General features: G+C 45.9%; 2 protein-coding genes across 2 annotated transcripts; one reads left to right on the plus strand and one right to left on the minus strand.

The window, feature by feature from the left end:
• The first annotated feature begins 1808 nt into the window (after window positions 1-1808).
• LOC123047393 (dihydroorotate dehydrogenase (quinone), mitochondrial) lies at window positions 1809-5980 on the plus strand. The gene is made up of 11 exons (XM_044470934.1): window positions 1809-2056; window positions 2648-2730; window positions 2925-3248; window positions 3354-3594; window positions 4007-4087; window positions 4166-4273; window positions 4622-4651; window positions 4803-4940; window positions 5094-5131; window positions 5216-5315; window positions 5489-5980. Exons 1-11 carry the CDS (start codon window positions 1883-1885, stop codon window positions 5573-5575), a joined length of 1404 nt encoding a protein of 467 aa, XP_044326869.1. The 5' UTR covers window positions 1809-1882; the 3' UTR covers window positions 5576-5980.
• A 986-nt stretch (window positions 5981-6966) lies between these two features.
• Window positions 6967-8241, minus strand: LOC123047394 (probable esterase PIR7A). Its single transcript, XM_044470935.1, has 3 exons — window positions 7792-8241; window positions 7572-7709; window positions 6967-7498 (listed from the first exon to the last, which is right to left on the minus strand). Exons 1-3 carry the CDS (start codon window positions 8155-8157, stop codon window positions 7208-7210), a joined length of 795 nt encoding a protein of 264 aa, XP_044326870.1. The 5' UTR covers window positions 8158-8241; the 3' UTR covers window positions 6967-7207.
• Window positions 8242-19802: the final 11561 nt, after the last annotated feature.

A 19802-nucleotide genomic window follows, 5' to 3' on the forward strand; every position in this document is an offset into this window, starting at 1 on the left:
CGCCAGGCAACGCGTATGGTTGCACACATGTATGGCCGTGTTCGATGTGCGTTCAGCTGTTTGGTTTGTTTTTTGTTTTGAGACAAGCGTTCAGCTGTACGCGGATACGTCTAAAACAAATGCGTGTCCAATGCTTCAGCGGTTGATGGGGGGTGGGTTGGGCAGCGACAAAAAAAACAACCAGGACATACAAGCATGCTTGGGGCCGCACGAAGTTGAAAACGGGAGGAAGGAACCGATCATATTTGTCAACGGAAGGGGCCATAATGTAGAATGACGTCATGTTGTCATGTTAGATGTGAGGTATTATCTTTTTTTTTGAGCATCAGTATAGAACAAGCGCTCATATACACGCGCATACACTCATCCCTATGAACGCACACACGCACACCCTACCCATATGAGCACCTCCGAAAGACTAAGCCGGCATATCATCTTGAGATTTACGAAGTCAACGTAGGCGCCTCGTCGTCGACGGGAACGTCTCCTCCCACTGAAAGCACATTGCCGGAAATCCTGAAATAAATACATGAATAATGCGAGCAGCAGGACTTGAACCCTAGTGGGCTGGGGATACCACAGTCCCTCTAACCATCACACAACTTGACGAGCATAGCACAAAAGCCTTCTTTTTTACAAATGCTTTCTGGGTATAAAACCCTTGATTTTCCATACAAAAATCTAGACTTTACCAAATCTGGGTTTATTGTATGGGTCTGACTATGTCACATCTATGTAAGATAATACCTCACATCAGCGAATCAACCTGTGGTTGAGTTGGTTAGGTGGACAGTGGTATCCCCAACTCATCAGGGTTCAAATCCTGGTCTCGCATTATTTCTGAATTTATTTCAGGATTTCCGGCAATGCGCTTTCAGTGGGAGGAGACGTTCCCGTCGACGACGAGGCGCCTACGTTGACTTTGTAAATTTCAAGATGACATGCCGGCTCAGTCACTCGAAGGTGCTCATAGGGGTAGGGTGTGCGTGTGTGCCTTCACAGGGGTGAGTGTATGCGTGTATGTATGAGCGCTTGCGTCTGTACTGATGTTCAAAAAAAAGTTGTGTGGAGTATTTCTACCGGTCTCTTGAGATTTTTTGGATTTTGTTCGATACTATTTTTTCAATTTTTTTTTTTGCTAAATCGAGTGTAGTACACCCGAAGTAGAAACTCAAGTCTTGAAGGCAAACAATACGATAGTACTCCGGGAGAAAACTCGATGGGTAAAGCCAGGAAAAGGTAATTTAAAACAGAACGTGGACGCCTCTTTCCATGGTGAAGACGGAGTGGGACCAACGAGAGGTGTCATTCGGGATGACCACGGTACATTTGTACGTAGCTGCTTCTTGTTGCCATGTTCCTTTTTCCTTGGAAGTCTCGGCTATGGAAGCTTTGGCAATGAAGCATGGCCTTTCTTTGGTTAAACCGGGCCCGATTTTCATCCCTAGCTGCATCGTCCCCCTTTTTTTCGGAATGCACCGTACTACTTGCTATCTCAGCATTGCCTCAAAAAAAAAAAAACTTGCTATCTCACCATTCGAGAGTCTATGAGTACGTATGGCTTGTCTATCAAGAAGCCATTTGTGCCTTGCTTCCCAAGTTGTAGCATACGGAGTTATTTCTACTGGTCTCTTCGGACAGAAGAAAGAAAAAAAAAATCCGTTCGAACGAGCAAGAAAAAGAGATGGCGAGCCGATATATATAGGCCGACCTGGGCCCGTCTTCCGGCCCAGCCCAAGTACAGTCTGCTACTTCTCTTCGACGTCTGAGCCCTCGCCCTCGCCCCTTCTGCTTGCTCCCCACGCCGACCAGAACGCCCGCCCGCCCGTCCCGCCGCCGCCGCCGCCATCGCCGTCGGCCCCCGCGCCTGCCTGCCCCCGCCATGTCGTCCTCCGCCGCCGCGAGCGCGTGGCGGCGCTCCCTCCGCGGCGCCCTCCTGCACGGCTCCCCGTGGCGCGCCTCCGCCCCCGCCCCCGCCCCCGCCGGCGCCCGGCAGGCCAGCAGGACGGTCTCCGCCGTCGCGGCGCCCATTAAGGTGCCCCCGCCTCCCCGCAAGGTAACGCGTCCCTCCCCGCCGCCCCCCGCCTCCTAGGCATTGACGCATACACCTCACGCGCGCACGCGCGCCGCGCTCTGCGCTCTGCTCCTCCGCGCGCCGCTTCCTCTCGAGTAATGGAGCAAGCAGCTGGCGTGTTCTAGATGCCGCGCTCGCTGGTTGCTGCCAGCGCTGGCACGTTGCGCTGGTGATCTGGTCTATCCTCTCGTGCCATCTGAACGCACTGCGTCTTTTGATTTGATCAAAGATAGTATTTTTGTGTGACCTTTTGTAGCACAGTTACTCACTTGGGCTCTGTCCCATCATGATTTGAATACAAAATGCAAAGGGGAAAATAATAATCGGACTTGATGTTCCTGTAGATGGACAATCTACTGACCACTATTCTTGAGATTTTGGCAGCAATACTGGCTTTCAACTTCTCTTTTGTTTGAAAAAAATGTGCATTGTTAAATTAGTTGGTTGTCAAGGATCTTATGAAAGATTGAGTTGGTCATACAGTTATTATAGTGATTATCTGTTCCTTTACTGTCTCTGTGTCAATTACTTTATTTAATTAACTAGTCCTTGTTGTTCGTCGGCAATATGCAGGGTAGGCTTTTGACTGGGGCCATGATAGGATTGGCCATTGCTGGAGGTGCTTACGTGAGTACTACCGACGAGGCCACGTTTTGGTACATGACACTAAGTTCTCGGACCTACTTTTCATTAAAAACTACTTTAAATTACATGGCATGAAAGCACCCCATAGGTGCTTGAAATTGCCACCAGTGGGATTCTAGGAACCGATAAGTTCCTGCTTATTTCTACCATTTTAGTACAAGCATCGACCTATTCACTTATGGCTATGCCTTTTGTGATCTTGCAGTGGGTGGTTATTCAAATCAACAGAACTCGTGAATCCACTCTTTGCATTGCTAGATGCAGAGTTTGCTCATCAGTTGGCTGTTTCTGCTGCTGCTCATGGATTTGTCCCAAGAGAAAAGAGACCTGATCCACCAGTTCTTGGGATAGAGGTTTGGGGAAGGAACTTTACAAATCCAATTGGTCTTGCTGCTGGTTTTGATAAGAATGCCGAGGCCGTGGAGGGTCTATTGGGTCTTGGATTTGGCTTTGTGGAAGTTGGCTCTGTAACACCTCAGCCTCAAGAGGGAAATCCTAAGCCGCGAATATTCAGATTGAAAGAGCATGGGTAAGCATTTCATGTTGTGCTACTGCTATTCAAACTGTCCGCTGCCACTTTAATTATGAAACAAACTAAAAATGTTGTGTGGTTGTTTTCTTGCTTCCTCTTCAGTGCTGTAGTCAATCGCTGCGGGTTCAACAGTGAAGGAATTGTTGTAGTTGCTAAGCGTCTTGGGGCACAACATGGTAAGAGGAAGATGGAGGAAACTTCGAGCTCCAGTGATGTAAAGCAAGGAGGGAAAGCAGGTCCTGGAATTTTGGGAGTTAATCTTGGCAAGAATAAGACTAGTGAAGATGCTGGTGCTGATTACGTGCAAGGAGTTCATTCGTTGTCACAGTATGCTGATTACCTGGTATCCATCTTTTGCTGTTACAAGATAACCTTTGTTACTTTCAGTTTCATATGCACCATAGATTCAGATGGATATGGTTGTTAAAATAAGGAAATTTGCATTCATTCATGCTGATCTGAGGAAAACAGCATAGCTAGAGAACTGTTTGCTTCAGAGTAAACTGATGTATTTCTTGAATGTTTTGTCGTCGATGCGCACTGTACTTCATGATGGCTCCCCATTTGTTACCATCTGCTAAAACATGCTGCTACAACTTTCTTATTGAAATCAGGGGCTATGCTCTGCATCTAAAGAAAAACATTTCAGTTTTTTAAGCTCTGTCTCAAGTATGGAATAGGACTGCTGCTGGATGAGCAGTGTATATGGAGATGCGGCATAAATGATAACAACTGGTTTCTTACTCTTAATGCAGGTCATAAATGTTTCTTCCCCAAATACTCCTGGTCTTCGCCAATTGCAAGGTAGAAAGCAGCTGAAAGAACTTGTGAAGAAGGTCTGTGGTCTTTCTAATTGGAGTGGATCTTTTCTTCATTTGCATGGGAAATTAGTATGACATTCACTGGATGTGCAGGTGCAAGATGCACGAGATGAGATGCAGTGGGCTGAAGATGGTCCACCACCATTGCTTGTGAAGATCGCGCCGGACTTGTCGAAGCAGGATCTTGAGGACATTGCTGCGGTAACATACTGGACTAAAGCCTTACTCCCTCCGTCCTTGAAAGAGTGTACTTCCAACTTTGTTGGAAAGTCAAAGATTTTTATGTTTGACCGTATTTATACAATAATAGACCAACATTTATGCCATCAAATTAGTAGCATTAGATTCATGATAAAATATATTTTTGTCATATACCTATTTGGTTTCACAAGCATTGACATATATTTGCACAAACTCGGTCAAACTTTGAGATATTTTGACCCTCCAACAAAGTTGGAAGTACACTCTTTCAAGGACGGAGGGAGTATTTTTCATGCTCTTTGACTATTGGTGAATATTCTTCTTATGCTTTTGCTTGCTGTTTTCCAGGTTGCTCTTGCTTCCAAGTTGGATGGCCTGGTAGGTGGATAATTATTCCATGACACATTTTTACGCGTCACTGCACTGACTAGCATAACCCTAATTAACTCCTTTGCAAATATGTATTTCTCTCGTCCATGTTGCTTTACTACTGTTTGCTTATTCTTTATCGACATTGTTAACAACACAGATTATATCAAACACAACAATTTCAAGGCCACCTCCTGCAGACGCACATCCATTAGCTCAGGAAGCCGGCGGATTAAGTGGGAAGCCTCTGTTTGACTTATCTACTCAAGTTCTCAGGGATATGTATATCCGTACAGCCGTGCGTGCTTTATCCTGTTTCTTACTTTATTATAGTATATATCTATTTACTTTAGCACATCTTCCATCCCGGTCATTGCATTCTTGGTTCTACTATTTCTTTATTGGAGTTTCATAGCTCTCCCTGATGAGCAAGTGTGTGCATATCCTGCAGGGCAAGGTTACGCTGATAGGCTGTGGTGGTGTAACTAGGTAATGTTGGTTCTGTATTTACTTTGATGGTGTTTTTCACTTTCAACACCAATATTTAATCAAAAAATTGTAATGCACATACAGCGGCGAGGACGCATACAAGAAGATACGTTCTGGAGCCACGCTTGTTCAGCTTTACACTGCACTTGCCTACGGAGGTCCAGCTCTCATCCCGAGAATAAAGGTGATAAATCCGACACTTGCTTAGCATGAAGCTTACAAGTTGCACCCATTTTTCTAGTTACTACAAACGTATCACTGTTCAGTATACGAGCCCGACCATCCCGACCAACGTAATTTAGCCTACTCCCTTGTGTATGTCTGAATTGAATTCTGATGCTGATGATTATTCGGCAGGCCGAGCTTGCAGAATGCTTGGAAAGAGACGGCTTCAAATCTGTCCAGGAAGCAGTGGGAGCAGACTTCAAGCCCTTGAAGGCCTGAGCACCAACTGAGATCCTTCTTTGAGACGCTAGCAGCATTTTCCCATGAGCGTGCTTTTGCCCTACCCACTCACTCGGACGCTACTCGAAAAGCGAGCGAAACCAAGTCAGAAACTATTTTGAGGGTGTGTTACTAATCATACAGCCTTTAGTAAGTACGTACTGGTCTACGTGCCACCGGTGCATCCATGGATGATGGCATTTGGTTCTTCTTTCCTTGTGAGCGAGCTGCACAAGAAATTTTAGTTAACTCACGTGTATATCTCCAGGCTTCCTTCCCTGTGGTGAAACAATGGCCGGTTTACGAATTGTGCTAGGATATTGATCTGAAGCTGCTGCATTTTGCCTCTGTCGGTCTCTATAGCACTATGCAAAAGTTATATAATGCCCGTGTTTTCTGGTTTAATATGCTTAGCTGAATTGGTCGTTGCTGGTGGGTTTGAACTTGGTGCCTGATGCAGTTATAATCTTGGTGATGGTTGTTAGCTTTTGTGCGAAGAGCTTTTCATGTTCCCATCTGACAATGTTGCAGTTATAACTGTGGTGGTCGTTGTGCAGCATGGAAGCTTTTGTCTGGAAATGTTTCCGAGTCCCTGAACAGAGCAGATTGTGATCAAAGTTTTGCACTTTGTGTTGCTCCAAATGGTGTGTGTAGCCTTTGATCTGTTCTTCCTGGCTCTGCTACTGTGAACCGTAATCATGCAGCAGCCGTGCAAGCGCATGCACTTGCTAATTAAGTCCGCCCATCTGCGACGGGGCAAATTCGGTGTTTTGACCCTTTTGCGAAAATTGAGTCAGACTTAACCCTAGTTCGAATTATTCCTAGGATCTGACATTTTTCTACCGCCGGGGTCGATGACGGCAGGCAACTTATCCACATTAGCGCAGTGTAGGTGTCTGACGACTGACGGTAGGTGAGTACAAGCATGCCCCATTATGGGCAGCCCGTGGTGTCTGACGGCTGATGGTAGGTGAGTACAAGCATACCCCATTATGGGCAGCCCGAGGTGTCGGCGACTGACGGTAGGTGAGTACAAGCATTCCCCATTATGGGCAGCCTTACGCTTTTGTCCTCACTTCGCGTAAAAGGGTTAACCCGGAGTTATTATAATTCAATGACTCGGGTATTCAAGTTGAGCTCACTCCCACACAATCAGCAGTATAATAAAGACTTGCAGCTACAATACATCAGGAATTTTGGGGATTCCTTCTATGGTTCTGTCAGGGGTAAAATGAAAGGGTTTAGGGTTTCATTAGCATCAATTCATTCTAACTGAGGCACAACAAAACATTGGATCTAACTAATCAAGACCTAAAAGGAGGAATTAAGCATGAATTACCATGAAATAAAACTAAATAGAATTATGCCTAATTAGTCATTAATCATAATCATTTAATAGAAATTGATGCAAATTAGACCAGATTAATAACAACAACAACAATTAGGACTAATTGATCACAAGTGGCACTAATAAATGTGTAATTAGGGACTTAACTTGAACATTTCGCACCAAATCGGCCAAAATTGAGATCAATCAAGGCCTAATGTTATCCAATACACATCAACCAACAACCTAGGAATTATTTTTAACCTCATTATGAAATTCGCTTCCACTGAAGCCATCTAACCAACTCAGCTTCCTGGGTACTTGTTGGCAATGACCATGAGTAATTCTGAGAGCTCCCTCGGCTTTGAGAACATGGGCATATGATCAGCTCCCTGCAGTCCCATGACCTCAGTGCCGGGGTTCCACGAGGCCATCAGCCGCTGCATCTCCGCCGGCTTCCACTCGTCGTCCTCGGCCACGACGTACACACGCCTCACCGCTCCGTACCTCGCCGGCGTCAGGACGTCCCCGTTCATCGTGTCGTCGTTTAGGAACCGCCGTGACGGCCTCACCATCGCGATTCCCAGGGTCAGATCCTGCATTGTATTGCACCATAGTACATCAGAGGAAGTACATATAAGGAGAAATTGAGGAACAAATTAAACATGCCTCAGGAGGGCTCAGCTGATACACTCTCCGCGCCATGTACTTTGGCCCGAACAGGAACGTCTTGTCCGGATTCCGGGGATCGCCGGCGCTTCCGAGCGCGCAATCCATGAAGAAATCCGGCCCTTTCCCTTGCGATAGCTACTAACAGTTTCGTAGTACAATTGTTAATGGTGGCATCCATTTGAGAAACACAACAAGCTTTTTCGGACGGAGGGAGTACCTGGTTGAAGGCGTAGGTCATGGGCTTCCCGGCGGCGGGCATGGTGGCCGTGACGAACACGGCCACGGAGACCTTTTCCGGGTGCCTCTCCATGGCCAGCGCGAGGCTCTGCCCGCCGAAGCTGTGGGCGACGAGGACCGCCTGCTCGCCCTCCGGCAGCGCCGCCACCGCGTCCAGCAGCGGCCGGCTGTACTCCTCGAAGGACGCCACCTCCTCGCCGCACCCGGCCATGTCCGGCGCGGTGACGCGGTGGCCGGCGGCCTCCAGGGCGGTGGACACCCTGTACCAGGACCACGCGCCGTGACACACGCCGTGGATCAGGACGAAGTGGTGGTGGTGGTGCTGCTGCTTCTTGCCGCCTTCCATCCCCGATCGAGCTCACTCCATCCAAAGTGAAAGTCAGCGTGTGAAAATCAGAGGAATAATCCGAGCTCCTGATCCTTCGGTTGCCAATCCATGTGGCGGCCCTTATTAGGTTCCGCTAATTGAGAATGCTATAGAAGGCGGCAGGAATCGGTTTTTTTATCTGATCATGGATCGCCTGCTGTCGTCCACTAGAATCCACTAGATGGGGCCTTTAGTAGTTGCCAATTTTCAGGGTTTTCGTCAAAACAGGTCCGGTCTGATACTCTGATTTAAGCACATGATCGGTTTCCGGTAAAAAAAATTAAAAAAATGAAAATTTTATTATATTTTTTAAAAAGTATGAATAAAAAAAATTAAGATTAAAGATGTTTATGAAAACAAACATATTTGACTGACAAAAAAATTAAAAAAGAAAAATGAAGAAAATTATTAAAAGAAAGAGGAAATAACCCTTAACCTTTTATCCCGTGGTCCATAGCTCATTCCACCCTCGGCGCTCGCCTCCCTCCATCCCCACCACCGCCTCCCTCCATCCCGGCCAAATCAGACACCCTGGCCTCCAAACCCTGACTACCGGAGTGGCTCGGGAGGCTAGCCGAGCAGTTCTCCTGGGGGCCTGAGGAGGTGCGGCTACCAGTTGGCTAGCCTCGAACGGTATGGAGCTAGCCAAGGTTTAGGCGCGGCTAGCCGGCATCCATTCGTCCTCTCCTCCTCCCCAACCACATCCAAATGTTCTGTTATTTCTTTGAAAAACATTGTAGTCATATGCTCCGTTTAATTACGACTGAAACTAGAAAATGCACATGCCATTTTTATGTAGAGGAAAAACCGAGAAAACCGAGTGGTAAATCGAGAAACCGGTTGGACCAAATGACATTTCGACAAATTTCATTTGAATTGGATTTTTACCTTTTGAGCGATTTACCAATCGGGTTTTACAGTTTTCATGAAAACTGTTAAAATGGTCACGAGAATTTTGGGTTGTTGTGTCAAATATTGTAATCATGATAGACATGACAGAAACGTTACAGGGCACGATCTTGCCTGAGGGATCTCCTATCTATATAGAGCAATCTACATTTAGCAACATGCAGATCAGTCCATTAGGCCCATTAAGGTACAGCCCACCACAGTCTACGAAGATGCATAAGTGTTTTTTTATTTCTAATCATGATAATTAATTTAAAAACTGCTATATTGTTTTATATCAATTTAAAATTTTTAGAAAATATGTCAACAATTTTATAACTCCATATCAACATTTAAAAAGTAAAGCCAACATTTTCATAAAAATGTTGACATAGAATATCTAAATTGTTGACACAGTACAAACAAATGTTAACACGGTACATTGAAAATGTTGACGAAAAATCAAATTAAAAAAAAATAAGAATATTCATTTCGGATCTCATTTTGTAGAATTAATTTTAAACAATAGGATGGTTCATTGTATTTTTGGCAACTTTTAAACAACAGCTTGTCGAAGATTGTCCGTGTTTTTGAAAAAAATGTTTGCAATTTCAGAAAAGTTCAGAGTTTCAAATTTTGCTCGTGTTTTAAAAAATTGTTCGTAATTTCAACTTTTGTTCACATTTTTTTAAATTTGTTCAAAATTTCAAAATGTGATCTATTTTGTCAAAGATTATTCGTTTTTCCGTAAAATTGTTCGCATTTTAAACTGCCAGAATTTTGAATAATGTTTCGCATTTAAAAAAATTGTGTTCAAATTTCCAAAAAAACTTTCAAATCTGCTGCTTTGCGTATTTCTTAATATTGCGCGCTGCTGAATTGTCGAGAAGGCATGTTCAACCTATTCCCTCCGTTCCAAAATAGATGATCCAACTTTGTCCTAGGGAGTAGTTGTTTGGCTCTTTGGTATTAGCACGGGAGGTCCTGTCTTCAAGTACTAGCCCGTGTCTAAAGTTGTTCATGTTGCTCTTTATACATTTTGTGAGGGGTTTGTATCGAAGCGATACTTATTTATTTAGTACTCCCTCCGTCCCATAATATAAAAATATTTTTGACACTAGTGTAGTATTAAAAACGTTCTTATATTTTGGGACAGAGGGAGTAATATTGTTCTATTATAATCACTCAACAGTGCTCGTTTTAACTCCACGTTGCATGCCGGACATGTGCCATCTTTTTCTGCGTGGCAACACCAGCAGGCAGGGCACGGGAGCATTCTTTCTGTTGAGGAAAAGAAATAAAGGCCGGACCATTCGATGTGCTGCTTTCCCTTTCTCACGTGCCTGCCTGCCTGCACGTCTTGTCCCTTCCATTCGTTAATCGCCACTTGATGCGATACGATGAGATGATCAAGCTTTCGCTCTTCTAAAAGCCATATCTTGTACTAGTCGTCTTCTGGTGCCACTGTTCTGCTGGGACTGGATCCAGGCGTTGCACCAACATAACTCAGGCCTTGGGCTTTAGCAACTGTTTTCGCATTCACAACTTGTGCTTTCATTTTTTATCATATAATGGTGTTTGCCCCTCTTGGGGCTCCGTGTCTCCCTGACATACAAAGAAGCAGGATGTATCTGCCCGAGAAATATTGCGCGCTGTGGCCGCGACGCAGAGTACCAGCAGCGCAAAAGAAGGAAGGAGAAAAACAGCAATGCAACGATCGACTGGTCGTCGGACGGCAGATCGCTTGCTTGGTTGGAGCAGGGCGACGGGAAAGCAAGCATCGACCATGGATGGGGGTGTCTCTTTACGTCTTCAAGCTAGGTGGCCTCCTCCTTTGCTCTACCTGCAAGAAACGTACGTAAGACAAAGCACACCAGCGACGAGACTGCCATACGTCTCGCATCCAGTGCCTCAATTCACCTCACACTTTCAGCCTATCCTCTAATATATAGATTGACGAAAGCTGGGGACTAGTTAGTTCCTCGCGATCCAAGCAAAGCAATGCGGCTTCAGGCGGCACAGCTAAGACCAACTCTAGCAGATCCCGCATCCGCCCCCGATCCGAAAAATAACCGTTAAAATGCGGGTAGGGACGAAAAAACCTGCCCGATCAAACCCCGCATATCGCCCCGACCCGCATAATTTTTTAAGGGGCGCGGCAAAATCTCGGCCCCAACTTGCGAATACGCGGGTTTCCCCGTCGCAGCTGCGGTGCCCCGCGTCACAGAGAAGCAGTTGGCGGGAGGGATATTTCAGCCCGCGCGCATTTTCCCCACCCCCTTCCGCCATCGACCGCCCTTGCTTCCGCCCATCTGCCGCCGACGATTCCGGCCAAATCCGCGGGCAGAATCGCACCGCGGGGCCGTCACCCACCCTCCCGCGCCGTCACGCTGCACCGACCCTCCGGATCCGGCGAGAAGAGCGGCGCCCTCGTCGCTGCCGTCGCCGGGGATCGACCACCGTCGAGCCCGCTCCTCGTCGCCGCGTGGGATCACCCGTCGCATCCGCCACCGGTTAGTGCGTATTTTGTGATTTTTTCGAGCGAGCGGTATAGTTGATTGACGCGCCGGTATGCATGTAGATGGATTTGAGCCAGTGTGAGAAGTTCTTGCTCACCGATTCGCCCGATTTGGACGACTCGGATGTTGAGACCATGCGTGCGAACTTTCGGCAGCAGACATTAGTCATGGCACTTGCCGTGAAGGAGCACGAAGGCGAGAACGGGAAGAGAAGGCGAGGATTGACCGTCGGGGGTCTTTGCATTCCTCGGAATCGTCATCTTGGGAACGAGATGTTGATGCAAGACTACTTCGCGGAGAATCCTACATATCCACCACACCTCTTCCGGAGAAGGTACCTAATGCGCCGATCTCTCTTTGTGAAAATTGTTCAAGCTTGTGAGGCAAATTGCCGGTATTTTACTCAAAGAAGAAATGTTGCGGGCTTAAAGGGATTTAGTGCATATCAAAAAATCTCCGCAGCTATGCGGGTGATTGCATATGGCATTCCGGCTGACTATGCCCATGAGTACCTTCGCGTTGGTGAAGATACTACAATTGAGTCAGTGCATAGATTTGCAAAAGCGATCATCCGTGTCTTTGGTCCTGAGTATCTTCGGGCACCCAACGAGGATGACACAAAGAAATTGATGGCATCTAATGAGAGGAGAGGTTGGCCTGGCATGCTAGGTAGCATTGATTGTATATGCATTGTACATGGAAAAATTGCCCGAAGGCATGGCAAGGAATGTATTGTGGCAAGTCTCATGATGCAACAATTGTGGTAGAGACCGTAGCATCCGAGGATTTATGGATTTGGCATTACTTCTTTGGTATGCCGGGCACTCTCAATGATATCAATCTGTTGCAACGGTCTCATTTGTTTGCTAGGCTTGTTAGTGGTGATGCTCCTGCTTGCAACTACACTATCAATAGGCATGAATACACAAAAGAGTACTATATTGCAGATGGTATATACCCTCCTTGGTGCACATTTGTCAAGAGTATCAAAGAACCCAAAACTAAAAAACAGTGTGAATTTGCAAGGGTGCAAGAGGCAGCCCGAAAAGACATTGAAAGAGCATTCGGTGTTTTGCAATCTAGGTTTGCCATTGTCCGTGGTCCTGCTCGTTTTTGGGATAAGAAAACCATAAAAAATATCATGACATGCTGTGTTATCCTTCACAATATGATTCTTGAAGATGAGAGAGGGATGAACTTGGAATTCTTCTACGACAATGTGGGTAGCCGTGTCAAACTAGCTAGAGACCCTAACCGTATTAGAGCTTTTCTTCAGACATACAAGGAGATTGAAAATGCAAACACACACTTTCAACTTCAGGAGGATCTCATTGAGTACCATTGGCAAAGGGCTGAACAGTGACTCGTTTATTTATTTATTTGTATTTATACTCATCGCAAGTTTTGTATTGCATTATTTAATATTTGAATAATTATTTGTAATGTGGATGATTGTTGTATTGTGTTGAATTTGAATAATTATTTAGTTTGCTTTCGTTTGTTGTATTATGTTGGATTTGATATTTTTCGGGCCGATGAGATGCAGAAAGCAGTAGTGCAAGAGCAGACACCGCAAAGTCGATCCGTATAAAAGCATATTTGACGAATATGCTTTTATACGGATCCGTTTGGGGGTCTACATCTGCGGCGGTCTTTGCCGGCCCGCAAAAGCCGTTTTCCGCGAACTGCAAACACATTTTACGGGCCGGCGAGATGCGGGGTCTGCTAGAGTTGCTCTAGCTAGCTACCTTGAGAGCACGAAATGTGCGTGAAACCTCGGCCATTTCGCTGAAGGAAAGTGATCCAAGGGTCCGACTAATCCATCCAAGGTATGTATGTATGCATGGCCTTCTCTATTCATATATATTTCCTTTTGGAAAAACAGCATGCACGCACGTGGCCGTTTCCCCCCTCCGTGACACGGCGGCAGCGACGCCCGTGAGGGGGGTGGGGGGTGGGGGGGGGGCAAATTGATATATAATCGAGGGATGTTTTTTATATAATGCACATTTAAGTTAATCAAATTAGTTTAGAAAAAAAGGAAAAATAATTAAAAAAGAGAAAATAAATAGAACAAGATTTTTCTTGTAGAAATCTATGCCGACGGCAGCTACGGCCACGGATCGCCAGTGCCCTGATCAATGACGTGGCATAAGCCGTGGATCGATGACGTGGCAGAGGCCATGGGCCAGCCCTATGCCGACGGCAAGGCCGTCGACATACCTATGCCACCCACGGACCGGCGAGGGGCTCGGATCGATGACGTGGCAGTCTCGTGGATCGATGACGTCAGCAAAAGCTATGCCGACGGCCTTGCCGCGTTACCGTCGACATAGCTATGCCAACGGCCCCCGTTAGCCCCGTCGGCGTAGGCCTCACGCCGTCAAACGGCTGTCGCCGCCTGGGTAGCCGGGCCCACAGGTATGCCGACGGCCACCGTAGGCATATATCCATTGATGCCGACAGCAGAGCTATGCCGACGGCCCCTGTCGGCATAGATGGTTATATGCCGATGACTTGTCTACGCCTAAGGCTTGACCTAGGCCGTCGGGATATCTCCATCTATGCCGACGGGAGCCGTCGGCATAGATTAAGTCGTCGGCGTACGCAGTTATTCTGGTAGTGCTACTCGTTGACTCGTCCTCTTCCTTCCACCTGATCCGCCTGCTGTCCCATGCGACTCTGCCTTCATGTGCAGCTCCGCGAGGGCACCGGCCACCGGGCGCTCGCACCCCAATGCCTCGCTGCCCCTCCGCTGCTCGCCGGAGAACCTTTGTAGTTTGCATCTCCATGCTGGCCACCAGTAAATGCCTCTGAATGGATGTAGCAAAAATGTCCGTGGTAGCAAATCCAACAATGATTGTAGCAAAAAAGGTCACCGCCGCCGCGTGGGTAGCAGCTCCGCCGCGTTGGATGTAGCAAAAATCACTCGTTGGTAGTAGCAAAATCTGAGGACGGTTGCAGCAAAAAATATGACCGCAGTGACCATCACCGCCTCCGCCGCAATCCAACTATGACCGCATCATTGAAAGGACATATAAGGAAGCGGAGCGGTCGGGAAGTACTTGCACTGATCAAAGGCTAGCAGAACAAAGAAAAGGGAAACAAATTCCCCAGCTTGGCGAACAAGCGAAGCAATCGTGCCCCCCGCTCAATGTGTCTAGCGATATCGTCGCTAATCTTCCGGGGATGCTGCCCGGTACCAATCCTGGAGATTACATGACCGATGACGATGCAATAATTTTTTTGGAACAATGGAGGTGGACACATTAAGATTCGAGCATGGGAAGCCTCTCGTCAGACCTGGTACTTCCCTAACAACGATGATGCGAAGATTCCATGATTGGTACATGGACATCTGCAGGAAGTCTGGGAAAAATACTTTGTCGCTATCGGTTAAAGAGGAGCACGACCTCGTTGGAATCGATCAGTTGTTAGTTCCATATGAGGAGTTCTTCCAGTTTTTCAATCAAAAGGCCCTCGATAAAACAATCATCACTTGCTACTGTCTATAAATACTACTTCTCTGTAATTAGTTAAGTCTCTATATATAGCTCAGCTCTTTCATTGCATGTATATATAATTATCCTCACTATATTATGCAGATTGAAGATCGCCCAATTGAAGAAAAGACAAGTAGGTGATATTGGGTTCATTAACATAAATCTCATGGATGAATGGAGTGTTAAACATGATGCCAGACAAACCGAGGCCAAGTTGCTCGCATCGTTACTTCGAAATCAAAACAAAGCTACAATACTCTTTCTTTACGAATACAAGTGAGTGTTACTGTCTTGTGCATATTCGGTTTTCCTTATTACTCGAGGTTATAATAATGTAATTGATGAGTTATATGCATGCATGCGCATCTTCCACTTTATTCTGCTAGAGATTAAGCTTGAGCAAGGACTAGTAACCGTCATAGACTCCAAACAAAAAAATCCGGAGGAGTATGCGACCATGACTAAAATGCCCGAGAAGTAAGTTCAATCGATCATTATCGCACCATATCGGCAACTTTGTTCATTTCCTGATATCAAGTAATTGTTTTCTTTGTCTGACAGGGTTTGAAAAAAGTTCACCGCACAATCTACGGGACTGCCGGCGCAACTACGATTTGACCACCCGAAAGTAAATACTAGCTACTAGCTAGTTCCCGCATCTTCCATTGATTCTAGCTAGTTTCATCAATGCCATTTAGCATGCTTGCTTATCAGTTTGATTGATCTCTGTTTCTTGTTAAGTGGTTGTGGGAGGAACCCGGGAATGATTTGTGTGGATACTACATTTGCGAGTTCATCCACCACACCACCTATGAGCGGGGCTACTCTAAACAACAACATGAAGTGCGTAAGCAATAATATTCACAATTTTATTTTATTACCATCATTTGTGTTCAGTTTCATTCATATATATGTATTGACCCCCTTCTTGAAATTAGATGTGGCAGATGCGGGATGAACTCCTACCACAAGATCGCATATGAGCAATTCAAGAGGAATTGGCGGGATTTTTTTTTGACCACGTCATCGACAAATACGGAGAATACCATGTGGAAGTTGAGCATCTATGTTAGGGGACATAAGAGATCTTATTATATATATATATATATATATATATATATATATATATATATATATATATATATATATATATATATATATATATATATATATATATGTAGCCAGTAGCGTCGGATAGATATACGAAAACTTGTTGTTCGACCAATCTATCGGAGAAGGAGAGGTCGATCACTTCTCTCTGTGTATATGTTCATGATGATCTTCTGTACTTAATGGTTTCCTTCATTTGCTTACTAGGTAGCTAGCGTGTTGAGTCCTCTCTATACGTAGCGTCGACCAAGCACGGAGATAAGAGAGGACACTCATCTCTATTAGCGAGCTAACACAATATATGAAACCCCTAAATTAACCCTACGAAACCCCCCCACCCCCCCCCCCCCTTCAGAAAAAAAACTCAGCCCCTGAACTGCTGATGCGTGGAAGCCTTTTGGTCCCGGTTGGTGGCACCAACCGGGACAAAAGGTCCCCCTGCCTGGGCAAGCCGCTCCGGTCACGTGGAGCACCATCTGTCCCGGTTCTCGATCGAACCGGGACTAAAGGTGTAGGGCTTTAGTTACGACCCTTTAGTCCTGGTTCGGGAACTGGGACAAATGGCCCTCATGAACTGGGTCGAATGGCCCTTTTTCTACTAGTGCTAGGCCGTCGGGTTATCTCCGCCTATGCCAACGGCTGGTAGTGCTACTCGTTGACTCGTCCTCTTCTTTCCACCTGATCCCCCCGCTGCTGCCCCATGCGACTCCGTCTCCATGTGCAGCTCCGCAAGGGCACTGGCCGCCGGGCACTTGCACCCCAACGCCTCGCTGCCCCTCCGCTGCTCGCTAGAGAACCTTTATAGTTTGCGTCTCCACGCCGGCCACCAGTAAATGCCTCTGAATGGATGTAGAAAAAATGTCCGTGGTAGCAAATCCAACAAATGATTGCAGCAAAAAGCGACCGCCGCCGCCGCGTGGGTAGCAGCTCCGCCGCGTTGGATGTAGCAAAAATCACTCGCCGGTAGTAGCAAAATCTGAGGACGGTTGCAGCAAAAAATATCGCCTTTGACACGGGGTCGCAGCTCCGTCGCAACACAACTGTCACTGGAGCAGAAACGATGGTAGCAAAAAAAGGTGTTGGTTCCAGCAAAACACAAAGCCAGTAGTAGCAAAAAAAGGAAGGGGTTGGTTTCCAGCAAAAAATGACACCGTATATAGCAAAATTCCCCGCCGGTTCCTGCATACCATGCAGCTAGTGGCAACAACCTTGCCCTGTAGCTCCAGCAAAAAGTCCATGGCTGGGAGGTGGCCTCCGTGTCGCAGCGTCTCGTGACCATGGTTCCAGCTTTTTTCTCGGCCGGGTCCAGCAGTTTCCGCCATGGTTGCAGCATGCCGCTTGCTCCGCCTTGCGGATTGCAGCATGACGGGGAGGTCTTCCCACACGAGGGCCCCGCCGCTGATGGGTGAGCTTTTGTGGTGGTTCGCGACAGCACGTGGAGGAAGAGAAACACATCGTTGAAGACGAAGACTAGAGGTAGGGGATGAAGTGGTTGAGAAGATAAGGTAGGATAGGGCCGGTCCGCGCGGGTCTCACGTATACACGCGTCTCATGTGGAGGTGCGGCTTTCGTGGATGCGCGAGGCTAGCGTGGCACGAGACCGGCGAAATTTTTGGCCGGCGCACCGCACACAGGCGATTTCCTTTTTATTATATATACGGTGTTCCCCTTTTGGGTCCGGTTTCGCTGACCTGCAGGTCCCAGCAACACATAGTGGCGAATCTCACATAGTAGTATAGTATCTATTCTATATCTATCTATATTTATATCTATATAAAAAGACCCAAAAGGGCAGATCCAATTAATCTCGGTCATTAAATCATGTCAATCCAACGACCTAGACCGCTTCAATGTCGAGCGCTCAACACGTTTAGCGTGCAGTTAATTTCATGGCAAATATAGTGAACATAATAATACGCAAATAATATCCTACTTAATATCCGCATGCACTTAATATAGTTCCAAATTAACATGCATTGCACGTACACATTGACTAGTAGTTAAAAGAAGCAGGATCTATCTGCCCGAGAAACATTGTTGTGGCTGCGACAAGAGTACCAGCGTAATTTACAAAAAATGGGAGAAAAGAATACCACACGCTCTTAATTTACAAAAAATGATCTATAATCTGAATATTTGTAGCTACAGCCCAAACAAAGATGGTCTTTACCTTCAAAAGCGCAATTCAAGATTCCACATGTCTTCTATTTAAACATGGCTTGCATGTAGATTTAATACATACAAAGAAACGGACAAATGATTTTCAATTTCGTCTGCAATCCTGATTTTACTGAGATGTTCATCCATAATCCGGATCAGTACCGATATTAAAGAAAAACAGATAATGCACTGTTGATTAAGATTGCACCCTAGATAGTATTTTTTCTAATGGTTAACATGTAAAATAACATCGTATTTAGATTCTATATATTTTTCTAATCAAATTCCATATATAACATGTTAATTTTGAAGTTGCGGCTTAGAAGATAAGAGTATTTTTCTAAAAAAAAAATCTAATATGTACTGCGGGTTTAATGTCAGAAAAATTAGGGAGTTTTCGATAGAATAGCATGACGGACTAAGAATACCTATTTCTTTTATTAGTAGGTATAGATATATGGTGTTCTCTCCATTGGGGTCCGGTTTCGCTGACCTGTAGGTCCCAACAACACATAGTGGCGAATCTCACATAGTAGTATAGTATCTATATCTATATTTATACCAATATAAAAAGACCCAAAGGGTCAGATCCAATTAATCTCGGTTATCAAATCATATTAATCCAACGACCTAGACCGCTTCAATGTCGAGCGCTCAACACGTTTAGCGTGCAGTTAATTTCATGCCAAATATAATGCTAACCACATAATAACACGCAAATAATATTCTACATAATATCCGCATGCACTTAATATACTTTCAAATCAACATGCATTGCACGTACGCATTGACCAGTAGTTGGAAGAAGCAGGGTCTATCTGCCCGAGAAACATTGTTGTGGCTGCGACGAGAGTACCAGCGTAAAAGAAAAACAACAACTCGTCGCCGGCTGGCATAGGGCCGGGGAGGAGAGGGGACGGCAGGGAGGGACCAGCAGATCGCTTGCTTGGTTGGAGCTGGGCGACGGGAAAGCATCGACCATGGATGGGGGTCTCTCTTTACGTCTTCAAGCTATGTGGCCTCCTCCTTTGCTCTACCTGCAAGAAACATATCAGACAAAGCACACCAGCGACGAGAGTGCCATACGTCTGGAATCCAGTGCCTCGATTCATCCTCACACCTTGAGGTTCTCCTCTCCTCTAGCTGGGAATATATAGATTGTCGAAAGCGGGAGACTAGTTAATTCCTCACGATCCAAGCAAAGCAATGCGGCTTCAAGCGGCACAACTAACTAGCTAGTTTGAGAGCACGAAACGAACGTGAAACCTCGGGCATTTGGCTCCAGGAAAGGGATCCAAAGGGTCCGACTAATCCATCCAAGGTATGTATGTATGCATGCATTGCCTTCTCTATTCATATATATTTCCTTTTGGAAAAACAGCACACACGTACTAGAGTCATAATTAAACTAGTCTTGTATACACTAGTCTTTCTTTGTGATTTT

Source organism: Triticum aestivum, chromosome 2B (genome assembly GCF_018294505.1).
Source record: "Triticum aestivum cultivar Chinese Spring chromosome 2B, IWGSC CS RefSeq v2.1, whole genome shotgun sequence".
In the NCBI taxonomy this organism is placed as follows: Eukaryota; Viridiplantae; Streptophyta; class Magnoliopsida; order Poales; family Poaceae; genus Triticum; species Triticum aestivum.